We start from the raw sequence: 20,868 nt of genomic DNA, 5'->3' as shown, positions 1-20,868 counted from the left end.
GACTTCGAGACAGATTTTCGTTGTGGAAACTATTGAAAGCCTTTCGCATTGAAGTTCGCGCTAGATTTCGAACTTCTGTAAAACTTCGCGAATCTTAGAGATTTTGGATTCTTTTAAATTTGGCATGCTTTTTTCGTTGCTTCAGCAATTGTGTTCTGACCTATGTTGTCTGCCATGGGAGATCTGTACCATCTTTTATTAATTTTCTTGGTATATATCTGCCATCGATACTATTTCTTTGAATTTAAACCACATCTGGTCTACGCTTACGTAGTCAGATTGGAAGGAGTGGAGGCTGTCTCTTAGAGAGGTGTTCAGAGAATTGTTATCTGTTTTTTTTTCCATATATACGTGTTTCACGTTTATTTTTTGTGGGTGTGGATGTTACGGTATTCATTCTAGCTATAACAACCTTGTGGTCACTAATCATCTGTCATGATGCTCCTTATTTTGTCAGGATTATTTGTCGCTTACGCTGTGGCCGAGCGGTTCTAGGCGCTTCAGTCTGGAACCGCGCGAACGCTATCGTCGCAGGTTCGGGCATGGATGTGTGTAGTTCTAAGTTCTAGGGGACTGATGACCTCATATGTTAAGTCCCATTGTGTTCAGAGCCATTTGAACCATTTGTCGCTTAGAGGTCAAGGATGTTTTCACGATCATTTACTCTTCAAGTCGGCTCCTGAACTAGTTGTCCAAAATAAATTTCCTGAGAAAGCATTTAGTACGTTTCCGCGCGACGTTGATTGCCTATCTTCGACTTTTAACATGTATTTTCGCTAACAAAATGGTTCAAATGGCTCTGAGCACTATGGGACTTAACTTCTGAGGTCATCAGTCCCCTAGAACTTAAAACTACTTAAACCTATCTAACCTAAGGACATCACACAAATCCATGCCCGAGGCAGGATTCGAACCTCCGACCGTAGCGGTCAGCGATTACAGACTGTAGCGCCTAGAACCGCTAGGCCACCTCGGCCGGCTTTCGCTAACGTATCGAGGGTAGATTGATATCACTACCAACCACAATTCATTCTATTTCCGACATTCAGCGATACAGTGTGTTGTTCTCTGTAGTACATATGGCAATGTTTACGAACACTGATGTAAACGGAGTGATTTGGCAGTAAATTAGTACCGTATCAGTGAAGAATGAGTTCATCGCGATAAGCGTCTCTTATCACTGGACGCCACTGGAGATACCTCCGCTGTAAGGACCATACTCGATGCGAGTACTTGCGCGGAGATATCAGAGATGTTCACGGCACCGTAGCTGGGCGCTGCGTTAAGTAGAGGCAGAGCAACGGCGAGGCCCCAAACACGAGGCCGGCAGTCGGTGGCGCGCCACGGGCTCCAACCAGCGGCAGCAGCAGCTTCAGCAGCAGAGAGGTCCACACAGAGACCCCACCATGGCCGAAGACGCAGCGGCGGCCGTGCCTCTCAAGCAGGACTGCGAGAAGGAGAAGGAGGACAGCGAGACCAAGCCACCCGCAAAGTCAGGTACCTCACGCGGCGCGACAGGAGACCAACCAACACCCCTGAAAACTTACTGCTTGCTTCAGTGCGCAGTAAAATATGTATGTTAGTCGGGAGAAATGTTCCTAATAAAAGCAGAGACTGTTAAAGCCACCTGTACGGTACCCATTACAACAACCCACGTTTTGAGGGGGTAAGAGTACATCTACAGTCCGCAGCTCGTGATCGTGCGGTACCGTTGTCGCTTCCCGCGCCCGAGTTCCCGGATTCGATTCCCGGCGGGGTCAGGGATTTTCTCTGCCTCGTGATACCTGGGTGTTGTGTAATGTCCTTAGGTTAGTTAGGTTTAAGTAGTTCTAAGTTCTAGGGGACTGATGACCACAGATGTTAAGTCCCATAGTGCTCAGAGCCATTTGAACCAGCCAAGTACATCTTCAAAAGAGAAAATCCCCGCCCCCCCCCCCCCCCCTCCACACACACACACACACGGGGAATATCCTAAACGGTGAGTTCTTAGTCCTAAAAACGTATACACACATAGGATAATTTGCCTTGTATCACTGAATCAGTGATACATAAACACATAAGCATAACGAGAGAAAGGGAGAGGATAAAATGTTGTAGTCGGGGGAGAGCCGGCTGCAAACTGCCTATCGTCGATATCGATATTCTGCAGTTTCTCTAAATAAATTTTCACACAGTCCATGCAGAAAGAACCACACTGCTTGACACCAAAAGTGATTTAGGGAGTCCTTCGGGCCGCACGTGATTAGCCGAGCGGTCTGACGCGCTGCAGTCATGGACTGTGCTGCTGGTTCCGGCGGAGGTTCGAGTCCTCCCTCGGGCATGGGTGTGTGTGTTTCTTCTTAGGATAATTTAGATTAAGTAGTGTGTAAGCTTAGGGACTCATGACCTTAGCAGTTAAGTCCCATAAGATTTCACACACATTTGAAAATTTTTTGAATCCTTCGGTAAGCAAAACCAAGTTGATCAGATCACTGTTTGGAGCCAGTTCATTACGAGTAACAGTTCATTTTCGTAAGCTCTGGTGTGCGACTTCTCGTTTGCTAGTTGGAAGCGACGTGACGGTCAACAAACCACAGGCAGATATTTATAGTAATCTGCATGTCCATTGCAGTATACAGTATTTTCCTAGTAATGTAGAGACCCCAAAAATTTCATAGATGGTTCAAAACATGGAAATAAATATTAGAATGCCATTGGACAAGTTACCTGATCATACTCGCAACTATTCTGTCCACCGAGCTGCAGATACCATTTTTTTTACAAAGTAAGTACGCATTTTGTTTATCAGCAATCAAGGAGTTGGGAAATTTTTATAGCAAAATTCGCATTCGTTAATATTTATTCTGATGGCCGGCTTCGACAGATGACACTATCATCGCCTGATTTTTAAAAAACTTTTGTTTATAACACGCGTTCTGTTATGAGCTTATTACTCTTTCCGTGTCGCCATTATATATCTATTATGCGGAGTTCTTTACAGCCTCCTTCTGTATCGGTTCGTTACATTATTGGAGCGCACGATTGACACAATGCTTCGTGGCAGCGGGATCGGTAATGTTCGTTGTCACCACGAGACACGACACGAACTGAGACAAGCGATGGGAAAAATCGACCGGTTAGTACCGATACCGGTATTTGAGTTCTGAATAACCAATACCTTTCTGTATTTGTTTCGTCTGGGTTATAATAGGTTTTTTTCATTTTTTGCTAATAACCGGTTAAAAGGCCATCATGTCAGTTCTCCCTAATAGTAGTGCTACAATTTTTTGTTTCTAAATAAAATATTTTTGAAAAAAAAACAGTAAGGTTTTTTTGCAAAATTTCCAATGCTCTGAAATACTGAGTTATTATAGAAAATGGGAAACATGATCATTGCTATCTTAATAACAACGCCAACAGTTGAAATTTAGCAACAAACACGTGGCATAAAAATTGGTACAATACTGCTGAGACACTAATGCACCTGTTGCGTGTGGCTTTGCCTATTAGACGGCAGTACGTAAGACTTGTCCCCGCCTGGTCTCACGGTAGTTTGCCGCTGTCGCCCTCGGACATTGATTATATTGCACAGTGGCACCATCCTTAGCTTGAAAGTTTTTTATGAAGTGTGGCAGCAAATGAAGTAAAATGCTCCATTTGCTTTAAAAGATTAAAAACTGGAGGACGTACGACAAACTTGCGACATCATATAAGAAGGAAACAACCGCAATATTTCTTGGAAGAGAAGGTAAATTTGATTCATAAACCTATAATTTCATTGATTTGAAGTAGTCTTTGGTTAATAACTGTACCCTTAATTTTGTGGTTGCTGCAGGGTGAAAAATCAATACTATCCAAAAGTGACGATGCAGTAAAGTCACTTACTTGAGTCCTTTCGCCCTCGTCGTTGCTGAGCCCGTCTCCTTCACCTTCGCTATCTTTTCTGGAGACAGTAAGACTGATTTCTGCCACTGCCTCAACCACTTATCGATCGAAATGTCCTATTCCTTCACCTTTACTAGAATTTTTTCATGTCTATGTCTGTTATTGGAAACAGTAGTAATAAAACCCGAAAATCGATTATTTCACAAACCGGTTATTTAGAGCAGTTTTATGTCAGGTTGGACGGAGACGAAAAAAATGGTATATCCGAAAACCGTTTGTTTCAGCGATAACTGCCATCCCTACGGCATATACGTGGAAATTACCCGTCGTACATGTGGAGAATTACCAAGCGCGAACTTTAGTTCCATCGGACGGTAAAACTAGCTCATATTTCGAAGGCATTACTAATAATTTAAATCAGTTAGCCGATTAGTCGGTTGATGAATCCAAAGTGTGGCGTTAGTACCACAGTGATCTACTACGTGTGCTCTCACTGGAGTTACCAGACATTCCTCTTTCGCCTTGCCCAGCAATTGCTCTCCCGTTCTGACGTACCTTGGGAAAGTAATGCCGCAAGGGAAGTCTCGTTGAGGATGAGAAAGAAAATCCGCAGATACTCTGGGGAAAAAAGTTATGACGAAATTAGCCGCTGATCTAGCAATCCACACGTACTTTTTATACTCGTAACCATCAGAATGTAACAGAAATACGGCAGCTTGCACAGCTGATACAAGTGCTGCGTTGCTGCGTGCTGCGTTGCAGCCTGATAAATGTTACCTCAATCGACACGGAAAATCGCTTGAGTGAGCGGCCAGCAGCTCGTCATTTCTTTTACAAATAAAAGTGACATTCTAAACAAATACATTACCACATAAAAGTGTGGCACAGGGCAAGAAGAGGATATACAATATCAGTTACTGGTCTGTCAGACACTGAAACTGACGTCTTTTTTATTGATTCTGGTAGCTGTAATAATAAACAAGGTTAATAAGTATATCTCGAGGGTAGAGTTGCGCAAACCTTTCAAAGTCTCTTGGAAATCGCAAATCATTTACATGTCACGCACTATATTTACAATGTGTTCAAATTTGCCCCACGTAACATACAGTATTATAGTGTAGCAAGCTGTCTGCTTTATGAACCAAGTGGAATACATTTATCGTTTTCAAAACAGAACTCGCAGAACGAGATGGTCTGTTTGGATTCCTTCACTACTCATTTTGATACGTGCTCTGTATGTTTCCAAAAATCACGACGCATTTTCCCCTCCGTAATCGTTTAACTGAAGTACAGGTCAACACGATGTTGAACTATAAGGAAAATGGCAAAAGGACTGACAAAAATGTTCTACTTGCGGCTTCTAAATTACTCGAAGCCCAGCATAACTTTAGGGTAATAATTTAATTCTTTCCTCAATGATCGGCACCTTTCAGATTTAACGTGTTAAACAGGTCAAAACTAAGATATTTATAACGTGTTTCGTATCGAAGTACATATCACAAATGGAGATGTTACTATGACCATTTAAGCTTCTAAATAAAACTACAACTGAAATAAGTCTTACAAATGTTTAAGCAATATAAATTTATATATTTATGCAGTATAAATTTTATACGCGATTCTATGTGGACTTGCACTGACGGTTATAATCAATTCTTCGACACGCAAGTCTTCGAAATGGCGTCAAATAAAAGGACTTGCACCAGACGGTCGAACAACCCCAGATAGGGGTCGGCGGGCCATTATGCCATAAGATCACTTCATTCTCCACCACTATCTCTCTTCCGTGTACGCATGACTCCTTAGTGTACAGCCTTCAGACTTTCTTACAAATCTCTATGCTGGTGAACATCTTCTCCGCCGTAATTTCCCATTTCTAAGTCATCAGACAGCATTCTAACATCCTGTATTAAGTTGCCAAGTTTCCTCCTTTTCCGTCGCTCATAGGCAGACATAGTGCATAGATGCCGCTCTGCAACTGGTGCGCCGTGCAGTTCTAGGCGCTTCAGTCTGGAACCGCGTGACCGCTACGGTCGCAGGTTCGAATCCTGCCTCGGGCATGGATGTGTGTGATGTCCTTAGATTAGTTAGGTTTAAGTAGTTCTAAGTTCTAGGCGACTGATGACCTCAGAAGTTAAGTCGCATAGTGATCAGAGCCATTTGCAACTGGTGCGCGGTATAAATTACAGTACTAGCAGTGATCCATCACTTAACTGTTTCTTTTAAGTAGACAAGAGCAGATAAGTGGCCACAACTGTTGACACTGGGATAACAGTGTCCTCCGCAAGCTCAGCAGCCAGATCAAAGTCAGGCGTCGAGGCACGTGGACACTCAGATACACTGAATAATATTTGTTTTAGTTATCTGAGGCACAAAAACACACCATAGAGCAGCTGCACTAGGCTTTCCTTGCAAATGTACAGATGCAGGTACACGTTTTCGTGAACAACTAAGTTAGGAAAAGAGGTAACAGCGAACGTTTTGTTAAAATCAATAATTAATTTATTAGTGCCACACATTTTTTCGAGATATGTTTGCTCGCAGACTTATTAAATTATTAGCAATATTCATGACTACTCAAAAACTTATCGTTCAAAATTTCTGCAAATCGCTTGCATGAACCATTTTTAGTAATAGTTTTCCTCCATCAGTAACATTGGTGTAAAACCCGGACTGAAATAATAACTTCCGCCTACTGCATCCACATTCGCCCCTTTGTGTCTTATGTAAACTGATTTACAGAGAAAAAAGTAATGAAATGAATTAAATGCTTTGAAATTAAATGAATAAATCAATATAGATGAAACATGCAATGGCAGAAAATGTTATCAGTGCAAATCTTTCGCTTACATCAAACCTGGAACGCAAATCTGAGTCTAATTATATGGGGCTTCATCAAAAACTTCACATTTCAACTACATTTGGACCCTGGAAATGTCAATCGTTCTGAGTGCCATATATCACATTTGGCAGAAGAATCAAAAACCACTTATCTCTTTTCGTGCACAACTCATTTCTGTGCAAGAAACTGAGAAGATAGTCTGATACCATCTCAATCACTGCAACAAATAATGAGACAAATAAAAAGTAAAATAATCGTATATATTGTTATAAGACCATTTGATTGTCACCTAGGGAGAGAGAAATGAGACGTCAGGATGACAGTAGATTCATTTCTGTATTCTGAATCTTGGCCATAGTACATGAGAAACATCTTGGAAGACCCGTCCAGTTGCCTCTCATGCGAAACAATAGTCGTCCAGTATTTTTGACAGCGCAAAGAGCAAGGCTGACTGTAATATTACTGGAATGCCATTGCCAGTGATGTCTCCGGATGCTGCTGTCCAACTGTGATGACAGCACAGCTGACGATACCGCGTAGGCAGCCGTGACCTCCCTCCAGCAAGAGCGTGGCTCTCTGCTTCAGAAGCAGCTCTCTCGATTCAGGGCAGGCTACCCTATCTCGTGGTCGAACAGTGGACTCTGTACTCCATTCCAGGATGTCACTCTGCATGTCATAGGCTCACGATGTGGGCTGCGATAATGAGATGAGAATACACTCCTGGAAATTGAAATAAGAACACCGTGAATTCATTGTCCCAGGAAGGGGAAACTTTATTGACACATTCCTGGGGTCAGATACATCACATGATCACACTGACAGAACCACAGGCACATAGACACAGGCAACAGAGAATGCACAATGTCGGCACTAGTACAGTGTATATCCACCTTTCGCAGCAATGCAGGCTGCTATTCTCCCATGGAGACGATCGTAGAGATGCTGGATGTAGTCCTGTGGAACGGCTTGCCATGCCATTTCCACCTGGCGCCTCAGTTGGACCAGCGTTCGTGCTGGACGTGCAGACCGCGTGAGACGACGCTTCATCCAGTCCCAAACATGCTCAATGGGGGACAGATCCGGAGATCTTGCTGGCCAGGGTAGTTGACTTACACCTTCTAGAGCACGTTGGGTGGCACGGGATACATGCGGACGTGCATTGTCCTGTTGGAACAGCAAGTTCCCTTGCCGGTCTAGGAATGGTAGAACGATGGGTTCGATGACGGTTTGGATGTACCGTGCACTATTCAGTGTCCCCTCGACGATCACCAGAGGTGTACGGCCAGTGTAGGAGATCGCTCCCCACACCATGATGCCGGGTGTTGGCCCTGTGTGCCTCGGTCGTATGCAGTCCTGATTGTGTCGCTCACCTGCACGGCACCAAACACGCATACGACCATCATTGGCACCAAGGCAGAAGCGACTCTCATCGCTGAAGACGACACGTCTCCATTCGTCCCTCCATTCACGCCTGTCGCGACACCACTGGAGGCGGGCTGCACGATGTTGGGGCGTGAGCGGAAGACGGCCTAACGGTGTGCGGGACCGTAGCCCAGTTTCATGGAGACGGTTGCGAATGGTCCTCGCCGATACCCCAGGAGCAACAGTGTCCCTAATTTGCTGGGAAGTGGCGGTGCGGTCCCCTACGGCACTGCGTAGGATCCTACGGTCTTGGCGTGCATCCGTGCGTCGCTGCGGTCCGGTCCCAGGTCGACGGGCACGTGCACCTTCCGCCGACCACTGGCGACAACATCGATGTACTGTGGAGACCTCACGCCGCACGTGTTGAGCAATTCGGCGGTACGTCCACCCGGCCTCCCGCATGCCCACTATACGCCCTCGCTCAAAGTCCGTCAACTGCACATACGGTTCACGTCCACGCTGTCGCGGCATGCTACCAGTGTTAAAGACTGCGATGGAGCTCCATATGCCACGGCAAACTGGCTGACACTGACGGCGGCGGTGCACAAATGCTGCGCAGCTAGCGCCATTCGACAGCCAACACCGCGGTTCCTGGTGTGTCCGCTGTGCCGTTCGTGTGATCATGGCTTGTACAACCCTCTCGTAGTGTCCGGAGCAAGTATGGTGGGTCTGACACACCGGTGTCAATGTGTTCTTTTTTCCATTTCCAGGAGTGTATTTTAGCACACGAATAGCTGAGTACTTATACACTTCAGACTATGTTCTTTTAGGGTTTAAGACAAATACTCTAAACACATCCATGGTAGCAAGTAAGGAAAGGCTCCTGTCCTTCCACTAGCATATTGCAGCGTCACCTGTTGCTATACTGCGCCCAGCTGGCTCTGCCTCGCAACGCCTGTTGGCCGTGTTTTGCTTCGCAAAACGTAACACTTTTGCCTGCTTGCGGCTAGCTTTGTTGCAACTCACTTCCACTCTGGCTTTCTTTCTGACTGAGTACGATTGATATGCTACAATATGATTTCTCAAGTCAACATCTCTTTATCTTAACACGTACTGATCATACAGGGATGAATAAGGTATCGCCAGAAAGGTATTCTAGCCGCCTTCTGACATATCTCATCAATTTTCATCTAAAACTTATTATTCGTGAAAACTTTAACGTAAAAGAGACTTTTAACTATCATAGGCAAAAGGACGTCTTGGGCGGTCAGCTTCATACCTTTATTTTATGAAGCCAAGTTATTAATCACGAACATGAGACTCTGTTTCCATATTATCATATTACAAATACCATTTCATTTGTTTTAAAGTACTTATTAACTCCGTAATTTGTATACAGCATTGTCATAGACAGTAATCGTGACTATTGCGATACTCTATTATCTCTGCCCATTGTACACGTTCGATTTTCTAAACGAAAACACTTTCTTAAATTACAAACATCCTGTAGAATTCTTACATTCATTAGATCAATCGTAACTGCCGCCAAATGAACTTATAGACTACTAAATGAAAACATTGCTGTCATGTTAGTAAGAAATCTGAACGCTAAACAGGACTTAGTGAATGGAGTTTGCATGGTTGTAACAAAACTCAATGAGTTTATGATTAATTTTCAGCTGACCGACATTGGTAAAACTGTTGTAATACTACAGACAAGCTTAATACCATCTGACCCAAGCATCCCTATTCAATTGAGAAGAAGACAGTTGCCTATTAAAATTTTATTTGCAAAGACTATAAAAAAACGTCGCAAGAACAAACGCTTCACAGAGCTGCATTGTATTTACCATATCCCATCTTTACTCTCGGACAATTGTTTGTCACCTTTTCAGTGGTAACTAAATCAATTAACACTTTTATATCCCTTAAAGAAAATTAAAAATACATGAGATTACATTCTTATGTCAGATGCCGTTTATACTGAAATGTTGTAAATCTCCGCAAAAAATTTCTTCACACTTATGTGCATGGCAACGTTTAAACAAGGATGTATCATAAATTCATGATTATTTCACGACGTTTGGTTCATTTTCCAACATGCTTCCTCTTCATTCCCACGGCTACCTTTATCCCAACGACTGCCCTTATTCCATTATTTAAAAGTATAAAAATACGAATGTTTCGCACAGGTCTCCTGGTTTATAAAGAATGTTTTAGGTGCCACACCAAGGAAATGGTTGCGTCTAAGTGTCAATAAGAAGATTTTTGTTTCAAGTGCCATTAAAACTGAAACACTACTGTTATTTATGATAATACAAGTACAGAAACACAGCAGTAATGTTTTAACTAGTAGAAACGTAGTCAACAGAAACCATTTCTCCTATCTTTTAAATTTTTTTCCCAGAGAATAACAAAATTAAGTTCAAGAAAAAAAATCTTTCAGTATTGATTTCTGTTTCTTACAGAACTCCTTTCTTGGAATCAGATGTTACAAAGTTAGTGTTGTTGCACAAGCATGTGCAACTTCGTCAGTATCTCTTTCCGTTTCACAACTGATCAACCTGGCTGACATTTCAGATGAAGTATGGTATGGCTTATATCACCCATGGTCTTACCTATTTGAGTACAATGAGTAAGAATTTTTAATATCTATTTAACATAGATGAGTATGAGACAGTAAGATCACATTGTATTTTACTTTTTTACTATTTCTTAAACCCAGATTATCTCCTTCCATATTTTATCGATACAACCAAAGTTTATTGCACTGTGCTCACCACACAAGCCTTGGTGCATAGCACTTGGAACTCTGGAACTGTTTCCCACAGAGACCCTGCACCATCTAGTAACGAGTATTTGAAACATTTTCTCCGCGGTTTTGTCCATGGAACAAGTCTATGGACGTGCAACAGCGTACCAAAACCACAGCAGCACTGAAAACTCGTTTTGAAAAAAAAAATGGTAGTTAGAACCTTTGACATTTCCATTCTTCACTTATAATAACTAGAACATATTCCATACTGAAGTCAGTGGTGGCTTGCAGTCACACATTCGCATCTATCTAGGAAACAGTTTGTGGACTCGTTTTCTCTGGAACGTTTTTACTTTCAGTATTGTGACAGTTTCTGCTATTGCTTGTGATACACCCAGTAGAGTGTGGGCAGAATAATGTGGCAGGTAAATGCGCAATCTGCAGGACGCGTGTGGGTAGAAAGTAGTGGTGGGAGTTGTGGGCCTGCACTGTACAGGAAATGTCTAGAGCTGGAGGGGTAGTGCCTTTCTAAACTGAGGTCTACACTCACAGTTTTTGTAAATGTTCAGTGGACTCCCTCTAAGCCCACACTTGCATGGTGACCATCAAAAAATATCTCCTGTCACCTTTGCTTGGTTAGTATCTAAAAAGAATTCCACTAAAAATGCAACAAAAACAGCGATTAATTTCCAACAGGTTTGTTAACCATTTGTAACTTTCCGGGAAGCGTCGTGGCGTCATGAGCGATGAATTTTAAGTTAAATCCACATTTCTCTTATTTTAATGTTAAAATTTGCTTCTTTTGCCAAAAACCAGAGGAGTTTACACATTGATATCTCACTAACATGTTGTGTAGACTCAGTGGAAAGGAATTTTGAATCTTTGGTTTATTAAGCTTATTAAGTGAGAACCAGACAAAAAGTACTGTCAATAGCTTACGAAAAAGTACATCCTCAGTACAAAAGTAAGCCTGGAATATTTTCGCTTATGCTGTTCAAAACCACAGATTTCTCGTTTAACAAGCTATCGATGGCCCTTAAAAATGACATTAAGAAATGCCTGAAGTTAGTGAAATAACATGGTAGATACTGAATTTTTGCATAATAACCACATTGCAAAATACTCTCCTCTTTGTGTGCTATCATTTGCCAAAGCCTCATTTCAATATTTCATGAATCTACATATGTTTTTCATGGCGTCATGTTAAAAGGAGACATTTGCGATGGAAACTTATTTCGTTCATATTTCGTCCCACTAATCATAAGCTACCGCAAATTGTTGATTTTTAAATTAGTTTTAGTGTTACTCCGCGGACAGGTGTCCTTTCTGTCAGCTCAATACTTAGTTATTTGAAGAGATGCAAATCGTATTCGCCATGACAAAAACTAAAATGAATATTAGGTTTCAACGTCCCGTCGACAACAAGCCCACTAGAGAGGCTCGATACAAGTTCGGTAAGATAAGGATGGGAGAAAAATTGCTGTAGCCCTTTCAAAGGAACCATCTGGCATAAGTCCTAAAACATTCCGGGAAAGCGCGGGAAACCTAAATATTGATAGCTGGACACAGACGTAAATCCAACTCATGCAGGATGCGAGTGTTACCTCTATTATCGTGCTACTTTGATCGATGTGTGCACCATTTATATGCGAATTGGGTCGACTTCTTCTATACTGTGTTATGGAAATGGGAATGGAAAACCAGCCATGAATTTGCCATTTGCACGAACACTATCATAGCGTTTTACCAAAATGAAAAAGATGCGATTTAATCATTATAGTATTTATCTTTCTCTTTTGCGGTAAAAATAATTACGGCGACCATTTGAAAACGTTAAAACGAAACTTTTGGTTAAGTCGAAAGCTTCATAATCTTTTATTACGTTAGTAATATTGTTTGTTTATTTTCCAGGAGTTCCCTCACCTATTACAATTTGTCTAGCCATCTTATTTTCGTTCGAGTAAACTCTTGTGTTTATGGCACATGGTCAGGGAACATATCGGTACATATCCAAAAGAGGGAGGGGAGTGAGGGGGAATTATGTAAAGAAATTTACAGGTTCGTCTGTCGCTAAGAGCGAAAGATATTTCGTTAATAGGTACTTATTTTCCATAACCGACACAATTCCATTTCAGGACAAGAGCAAATCAATTATTATTAATCAGAAGATCTCATTTTCCAATTTGTTTTTTCAGCTAAAATGTAGGAAAATTCATCTCATAGCTGAAATTTACATATAACATATAACTGTAACGTCAAGACTCCTCCTCTCGAGCGAGGTAGCCGCGTGGTGTTATTCGCTTTGCTATGGTTCGCGCGGTTCTGCGCGTCGGAGGTTCGAGTACTCCCTCGGACGTAGGTAGGTGTGTACGTGTGTGTGTGTGTGTGTGTGTGTGTGTGTGTGTGTGTGTGTGTGTTGTCCCTAGCGTAAGTTAGTTTAAGTTAGATTAAGTAGTGTGTAAGCCTAGGGACCATTGACATCAGCAGTTTGGTCCCATAGGAACTTACCACCATCAAGACTCCTCTTTGTAATATGTAAACATTACTTACCGATGACATCAGCAGTTTGGTCCCATAGCAACTTACTACCGCAAGACTCCTCTTTGTAATATATAAACATTATTTTAAAGATTTTAATGCTGTTTGAAGTGGGAGGGCATTACACTTAAAAGCCCTCAATTATTATAACGCTTTTGTACTAGTACTTCTTAAAGGTGAATGGCTGATGGATTTTTCCCCAGAAATAAAATTCTTGTTTCAGATATTTGATGAGCTTGCCCTATCAGGGTTGGATCAAGAAACTTTCCAGTTAGTAGCTTGGCCATATTCAGACGAAATGTGTAATTATAAACCAAAAATGAGCGACTAATCGATAATGTCTCCTTGTTTTGGAAAGATGTAAAGAAACGTTAACGTAAAAGAAACTGCAGGAAAAAATGTCCTTTTCTATGGGATTAACTGACCCATCATTACGAAACAACGATAAAAATAAAAAAATTAAAAATGAGAAACTGCGAATAAATTAGATCTTTTTTCCTCTTAACATCAGGATCACCAATCCTCAATGCACAGAATGTGGTTTCCGAAAACGGAAATTAACCTCATAAATGATGACATTTAAAATAAAAGGTGTCCCTTTTATTTTTAACACGAAATTCACCATCCTTTATTGTGCAATGTTTCGTAGAGTTTCCCAGGGATGGAGGAAACGAGGGAGCCGTAAATGTGGTTCTAACTCTCCCTCATGTCGCTAAATCACATTTCCGAAAAGTCCCTCAAGTACATTCCTAACACAGCTAGCAGCCTCGAACCGCCGACACCCTAACGTGATTGATTGTCTCTGAGGACTTCACTGACTGTTCCTACGCCGATACTTCTGAGTTTCTGGCAGTGCCGGAAATAACGGCCGAAGTTTTTGTTTATTGACAAACCTGAGCAGGAAGGACTGTCCACAACTGCGGTCCCAGCCAAAAGCTACTTTCGATGGTTACTGTACTTAAGGGCCTAGTTCTTATGACTACAAGAACAAGTACAATACTAAAAACGCAACATTGAACATAGCCAAAATCTAGTTACTCTTCCGTTTCGCACAGGAACATGTTATGAAGTAGCCAAACCAAAAGTTCTGCGCAAACTACGCGTTGCAACTTAGTGGTAGTGGAGTTGCTGGTAACTGAATGGAAAATACTCCAAGAGAAAGCAAACAATGACTGGTGTATTGGCCAGAGTAGGATACATACGCGGAATTTGGTTTTTCAGAACTTTCATAACAATCGTAAATGAGAGAAAATGTAGTTTTAATTCAGTAACGTCTCCTGAAATTGAAAGCTTTGAATCGTTGTACGGTATTTCAAATAATCATACATGTCATCAAAAAGCATTATTTGATTTTTTTCAGTCGGGAATAAAACAAGCGAGAAAAGTTGCTTTCATTTTATTCTGACTCTGTGTAAGTGTTCTTTCACCGATGTTTCAGCTACTATACCCCAGCCACGCCACAGATAATTCGGACTTTTAAAATCGGGAAAATCACTTTCAGCTAGTCTGTGTGTTCCATCTGTTTCATTTAGTGAAACACCTAGCATCACGTAACTAAGAGTTCTCAAGAAACAAGTGAGCTTTGCTATTTGTGAGTTGCTTAAAGCACTTCAAACACAAATAAGTGTTCCCATTGTTCTGACAGGCCCTCACAGGCTTAACATAGCTTACGCCTGGCAGATACGACCTTTTTCATAGTAGGGACTTCCCGTCGTAAATCTCTCTCAGAGTGCACTTGAGTCTTAAGCTTTGCTGGTACTCTTACTCATATCGAACTTAACATGTGCTGCACTCGTCGATATTTCATATGCACCATTTACGAAATAGAAGCAAAAGAAAGAGATGTACACAGTTCATTTGTGCCAGCAGATGAAATATTCCCAAAAAAGTAACCACAAATGCCATTATTAAACCTGTAAGCCTTGGATGAGTGAGAGGATTTCAATATCATGTAAGAGGAAAAGAAAAAAAATTATTGACGAGAAAAAGTCAAGATCTGACGTTACTTGCATTCTGCAAAAAGTACCGTAACATTTTACGACAAGTCTTGAAAATGTCCTGAAATATGCACATGGAAATGGAAATGAAGTCCCATGCATCTTTACAGAGCGTAGGGGAACGATGCGGGAGACCCGCACCACTTCTCTAGGCAGCATTACAGAAATTAATAATGGAGATACGATTAAAGCTATACGGGATATTGTGAAACACGAGTCAGAACAATTAGTCAGTGCATGAAATACTATCACCATTAAGCTGAATGACAATTTTGTTGTGAGTATTTGAAAAGTTCCCTACTAAATGTAGTAACAAAAATATGATTCATTTATTCTGTTGAAGAAACAAGAGAGTATATCAACAATGTCAGTCCACAAAACCTTAAGCAGCCAGAAGCAGCACCTACATCTTTCACTGAAATTAACAGAATTACAAAAGTTGTAAAATACAAAAGCCTACATGATTTTGATGGAATTTCAAACATAATTTGAAAACGTGTTCTGATTTAATAAGTAATGTCATTAGTAATATATGTAATATATTAATAGCACAGGGAATCTTTCTATCCAGATTATAATATGCCATTGTGAACTCTCTTTATAAGAAAGGTAACAAGAATAGTTAGATAATTATCGTTCAGTTTTCTCAGTGATGCCTTTTTCAAAAATATTCCAAAAGGTAATGTATACTAGAGCAGTCCCATGGTCAAGTGGAAACAATCTATTTAACACATCACAGTTTTGAATCAGAAGATTTACTCGACTGTTAACGCTATTTATATACCACCAAACAGTACAAGCCTTAAATAATTAAACATAAGCAGTTGGTATTTTTGTTATCTTTCCAAATCATTTGAATGAATTGATCATGCTACTCTCTTAGATAAGTTTTCTGGAATTGAAGGTTTCACAAACAAAAGATGAGAATTATGCTTATCAAACAGAACGCAAAAGTTGCATTGAATAATTTAAATAATGTTGGTAGCAGAGTAAACTTTATTGGCTGGGAAGAAATGACAAGGTTTAATTTTGAGTCCACTCCTATTCGTCGTACATGTGAATTACCTTCCTTGGCTTAACACTCACCAAGCAGATCTGATACTTTTTTTGGATGATATTATTGCTGTGATAAATCTCACTAGAAACAAATCAACAAAAGAAATTGCTAATAATGTTTTTCTGAAAGAATTATTGAATCATTCTCTGCAAATGGAGTCTCCTTTAATTTTGAGAAAACATACTATACTCAGTTCTCTATGACAAACATAGTCATACCAACAACTGATGTAGTACATGAACAGGACTCATTTAACAAAGCAGAATTCTCCATATTTTTGGTGTACTTCCTGATTAAAATTTGAACTGGAGCAAGCATTTTACAGCACTGGTGAAACAAGGAAGTTCAGCTACTTCTAATTTTCGTATAATTGCTAGTCTTGGAAACAAACGAAGTAGCCAAGTAATATATTTTGCATACTTCCACTTGTAAGTGGCTCAAGGAGTTAAATAAACTTACAAGCTCACATACTATTGCGACACAATGAAATGTTACACAATATCAGGTACGTGGTCTGGAATATTTTACGACCTGTTTCATCTCTGTGCTTATTTTCTTGTTGCTCCAATCACCAATTACAGTTTGATTCAGAAATTGTTTATTAATTAGGAGCTAGATGAGGAAACATGCATACAATGGGGCCCACAATTCTTTGGTAGAGATCTAGATCACGAAAACTGTGAAGCACTCAGAAGACATACTCGAATATCAACTTATCTTCACACACTTGCACACTGTAGACATGTATGTAAATTATTAGAGTTGCAATTCTCTTTGATAAATAGAAAGGCCGCTAGAGTTCATTAGTGTAGTTCTGGTGTAATGTTGTTACCAGGCCTGGTAGGGTATATAAGGGGCGTGAAAAGCGACAGATGTTGAATAATCACTGCAAAGGACTCTAGGTGCCGCATACTCGTGCAAGACAGTGTTATAAGCACCTGACCGTATTTGAAAGAGGGCTCATTGTGGGTCCCCGTTTGGCCGACTTGTCGACTCATATAACATCCAGATTTGAGGGGTAATTGGATGTGACAGTGGCCCGATGTTGGACTACATGGGAACCTCAGGCCATCCATACTCCTCGCCAGGGTACGATTAGACTACGCCTGACCACCGTAAGAGAGGATCGCCGTACCGTCCACCAAGCACATCGTAACCCCTTCAAATCTGCGCCTGCTTTCTGAGAGCAATTAATGGACTTCCTGCAGCAATCTGATCATACCGCACCAATGATGGGAGACTAGCAGCAGCCAGATAAGGAATTACATTCCCATGTGCAGCCTGCCATTAACACCACAACACAGACGACTGCATTTGGCGCGATACCGTGATTGGGAAAAATGTACCTCTTGTGCGACAGTATCCTTCTGCTATTTTCCAACAGGAAAATGTTCGTCCCCTCATGACATATGCTCTAAATCCTGGAGTACAGAGGTACCCCTGTGGACAAAAAGGTCTCCAAATCCGTCCTCAATAGAACATGAATGGGACCAACTAGGACGTAAACTCTGTCCCAGTGTCAGTATCCACGATGTCAACGACGAGTTACAATAGTTATGGGCCAGCTGACCTGAGGCGAGGATACAACGTCCCAAACGAATCACTGCATGCGTCCATGCCAGAAGGGGTACAGCGTCCTACGAATATGTGCTCTCATACTGCCAAGTTCTTTGTGGTCTAAATTTGACTTTAGTTTGTGATCACTGAAATAACATCACTTACCCTCACAACCTGTTAAGTTTAATTTCGCCTAATCCTCCCCTTCTGAGTGCTTCAATTTTTTGTCATTCAGTGTATATTCTACAGTAAAACACAATAATGTGGGCAATACCGTTCACAACTGGTTTCATTACACGAGAGATATAATTTGCCATTAGTACTTCTGGCATGTGGCCTACTTGCAGAATAATGTAAGTAGCTGCACAGTTCCGGCTTTTGATTGCTAGCACGCAGTCACACAAAAATCACTGTTCACATAGTTTTGATACTCGGTAAATTTCCGATTAACTTTGATTTATTCTGATGATTCTACTAATGATTTTTACGACTGTACGCGTAATCATTTCGCTGCACACTGGATGTTGAACTTTCGAAACGATATGGGAGCAAAAGTGTTGCCACTCGAAATGATTAGCTACACATAAGTTTCCTTTAATTAGAGTGATCACTGTATTATGATCAAGCTCACGTTTGTTGGTTCCGTAAAAGACATGAGTCGCCTGATTGTTACCTCGACGACATGACAGACGCGGAAATTACACCTTTCATAATACTTCATTGATGCTAATACTGTTGAAAATTTTTTAAGGGCTAACCAACATTTGGTTGTGTATGTCCTGTGTAGAATCTACGTTTCGGCTTTCACGTCATTATGAAGTGCAATACTAAACACATTAATATGCAAACTGCAAAACATAAAGTAAATAATTGATAAATTTCAAAAATTAAAAAAAATAATTGGTCTAAACTGATATTAAATTACGAGGTATGCACTTACATTTGAAACATTAACGTATTTTACTGTGTATTGTGCAGGAGACACATTATTTCACCCCATTATCGAGCACAATGCTAAAAGCAAAACATGCAAATAATAGGCCATAAAGCAAAAAAAATGATTTAAGGTGATATACAATTACGAGAGATGTATTTACTTGTTAGCCCATTAACATTTTTTCACTGTGTACTGTGCAGGACGACATATACACAGTTCGACACATTTTCTTAGCGTTCTTGTTCGAATACAACACATTATCGTACAAGCACATCGTATCATGGAAAATCAGCCCAAACCATGTAAACACAAGACTAGCACATGCCTTAATACATAACAATGAAATTGATGTCAAAGAATGTGTAGCAGACGTTATACATTAAAACGTAGAAGTATCACAGATATAAGCTTACCAGCGTTAGGTGTTATCGCACAGTATGTGATAACCTTTGGAGGCGACATTGTGAATCATCATCTTTGCATTTACATGTGAACATGAGTTCGTTAGTAGTATGAAGTGAAATACGTTATATAGCATGAAGAAAGCAAAGTCTCTAAGGAACAGACGAAAGAAAATTCAAAATCCAACGAATCACACATAACGATAGATTAAGCGCCAATAATAATATAAAAATATAACAATATATAATTGTCATAAAATTGTTATATATACCGGGTGATCAAAAAGGGAGTATAAATTTGAAAACTGAATAAATCACGGAATAATGTAGATAGAGAGGTATAAATTGACACACATACTTGGAATGACATGGGGTTTTATTAGAATCAAAAAAATAGAAAAGTCCAAAAAATTTCCGACAGGTGGCGCTTCATCTGATCAGAATAGCAATAATTAGCATAACAAAGTAAGACAAGGCAAAGATGATGTTCTTTACAGGAAATGCTCAATATGTCCACCACCATTCCTCAACAATACCTGTAGTCGAGGAATAATGTTGTTAACAGCACTGTAAAGCATGTCTGGAGTTATTGTGAGGCATTGTCGTCGGATGTTGTCTTTCAGCATCCCTAGGGATGTCGGTCGATCACGATACACTTGCGACTTCAGTTAACCCCAAAGCCAATAATCGCACAGACTGAGGTCTGGAGACCTAGGAGGCCAAGCATGAGGAAAGCGACGGCTGAGCACACGATCATAACCAAACGACGCGCGCAAGAGATCTTTCACGCGTCTAGCAATATGGGGTGGTTTTTTTTTTTTGTTCTAATAAAACCCCATGTCACTCCAAGCATGTGTGTCAATTTTTACCTATCTACATTATTCTGTGGTTTATTAAGTTTTCAAATTTATACTGACTTTTTGATCACCCGGTATACATATACAGGGTGATTCAAAAAGAATACCACAAATTTAAAAATGTGTATTTACTGAAAGAAACATAATATAACCTTCTGTTATACATCATTACAAAGAGTATTTAAAAAGATTTTTTTCACTCAAAAACAAGTTCAGAGATGTTCAATATGGCCCCCTCCAGACACTCAAGCAATATCAACCCGATAATCCAACTCGTTCCACACTCTCTGTAGCATATCAGGCATAACAGTTTGGATAGCTGCTGTTATTTCTCGTTTAAAATCATCAATGGTGGCTGGGAGAGGTGGCCGAAACACCATATCCTTAACATACCCCCATAAGAAAAAATCGCAGGGGGTAAGATCAGGGCTTCTTGGAGGCCAGTGATGAAGTGCTCTGTCACAGGCTGCCTGGCGGCCGATCCATCGCCTCGGGTAGTTGACGTTCAGGTAGTTACGGACAGATAAGTGTCAATGTGGTGGCGCTCCATCCTGCTGAAATATGAATTGTTGTGCTTCTTGTTCGAGTTGAGGGAACAGCCAATTATCTAACATCTCCAGATACTGTAGTCCAGTTACAGTAGCACCTTCGAAGAAAAAGGAACCAAAAACTTTATTGGCTGAAATGGCACAGAAAACGTT

At 40.7% G+C, this 20,868-nt stretch overlaps 1 protein-coding gene across 1 annotated transcript in view; it reads left to right on the top strand.

The window, feature by feature from the left end:
- Positions 1–1,192: 1,192 nt before the first annotated feature.
- The window catches only part of LOC126271845 (proton-coupled folate transporter-like), a 156,327-nt gene continuing 136,651 nt past the window's right edge, over positions 1,193–20,868 (top strand). Inside the window, exon 1 of the mRNA XM_049974184.1 lies at positions 1,193–1,497. Within this exon, the coding sequence (XP_049830141.1) occupies positions 1,407–1,497 (91 nt within the window). The 5' untranslated portion in view covers positions 1,193–1,406. The remainder of the gene's footprint in view (positions 1,498–20,868) is intronic.

This window comes from Schistocerca gregaria, chromosome 1 (genome assembly GCF_023897955.1).
Source record: "Schistocerca gregaria isolate iqSchGreg1 chromosome 1, iqSchGreg1.2, whole genome shotgun sequence".
In the NCBI taxonomy this organism is placed as follows: Eukaryota; Metazoa; Arthropoda; class Insecta; order Orthoptera; family Acrididae; genus Schistocerca; species Schistocerca gregaria.
Note: the sequence above shows the minus strand (reverse complement) of the source record. Positions and strands in the feature narration are given on the sequence as shown.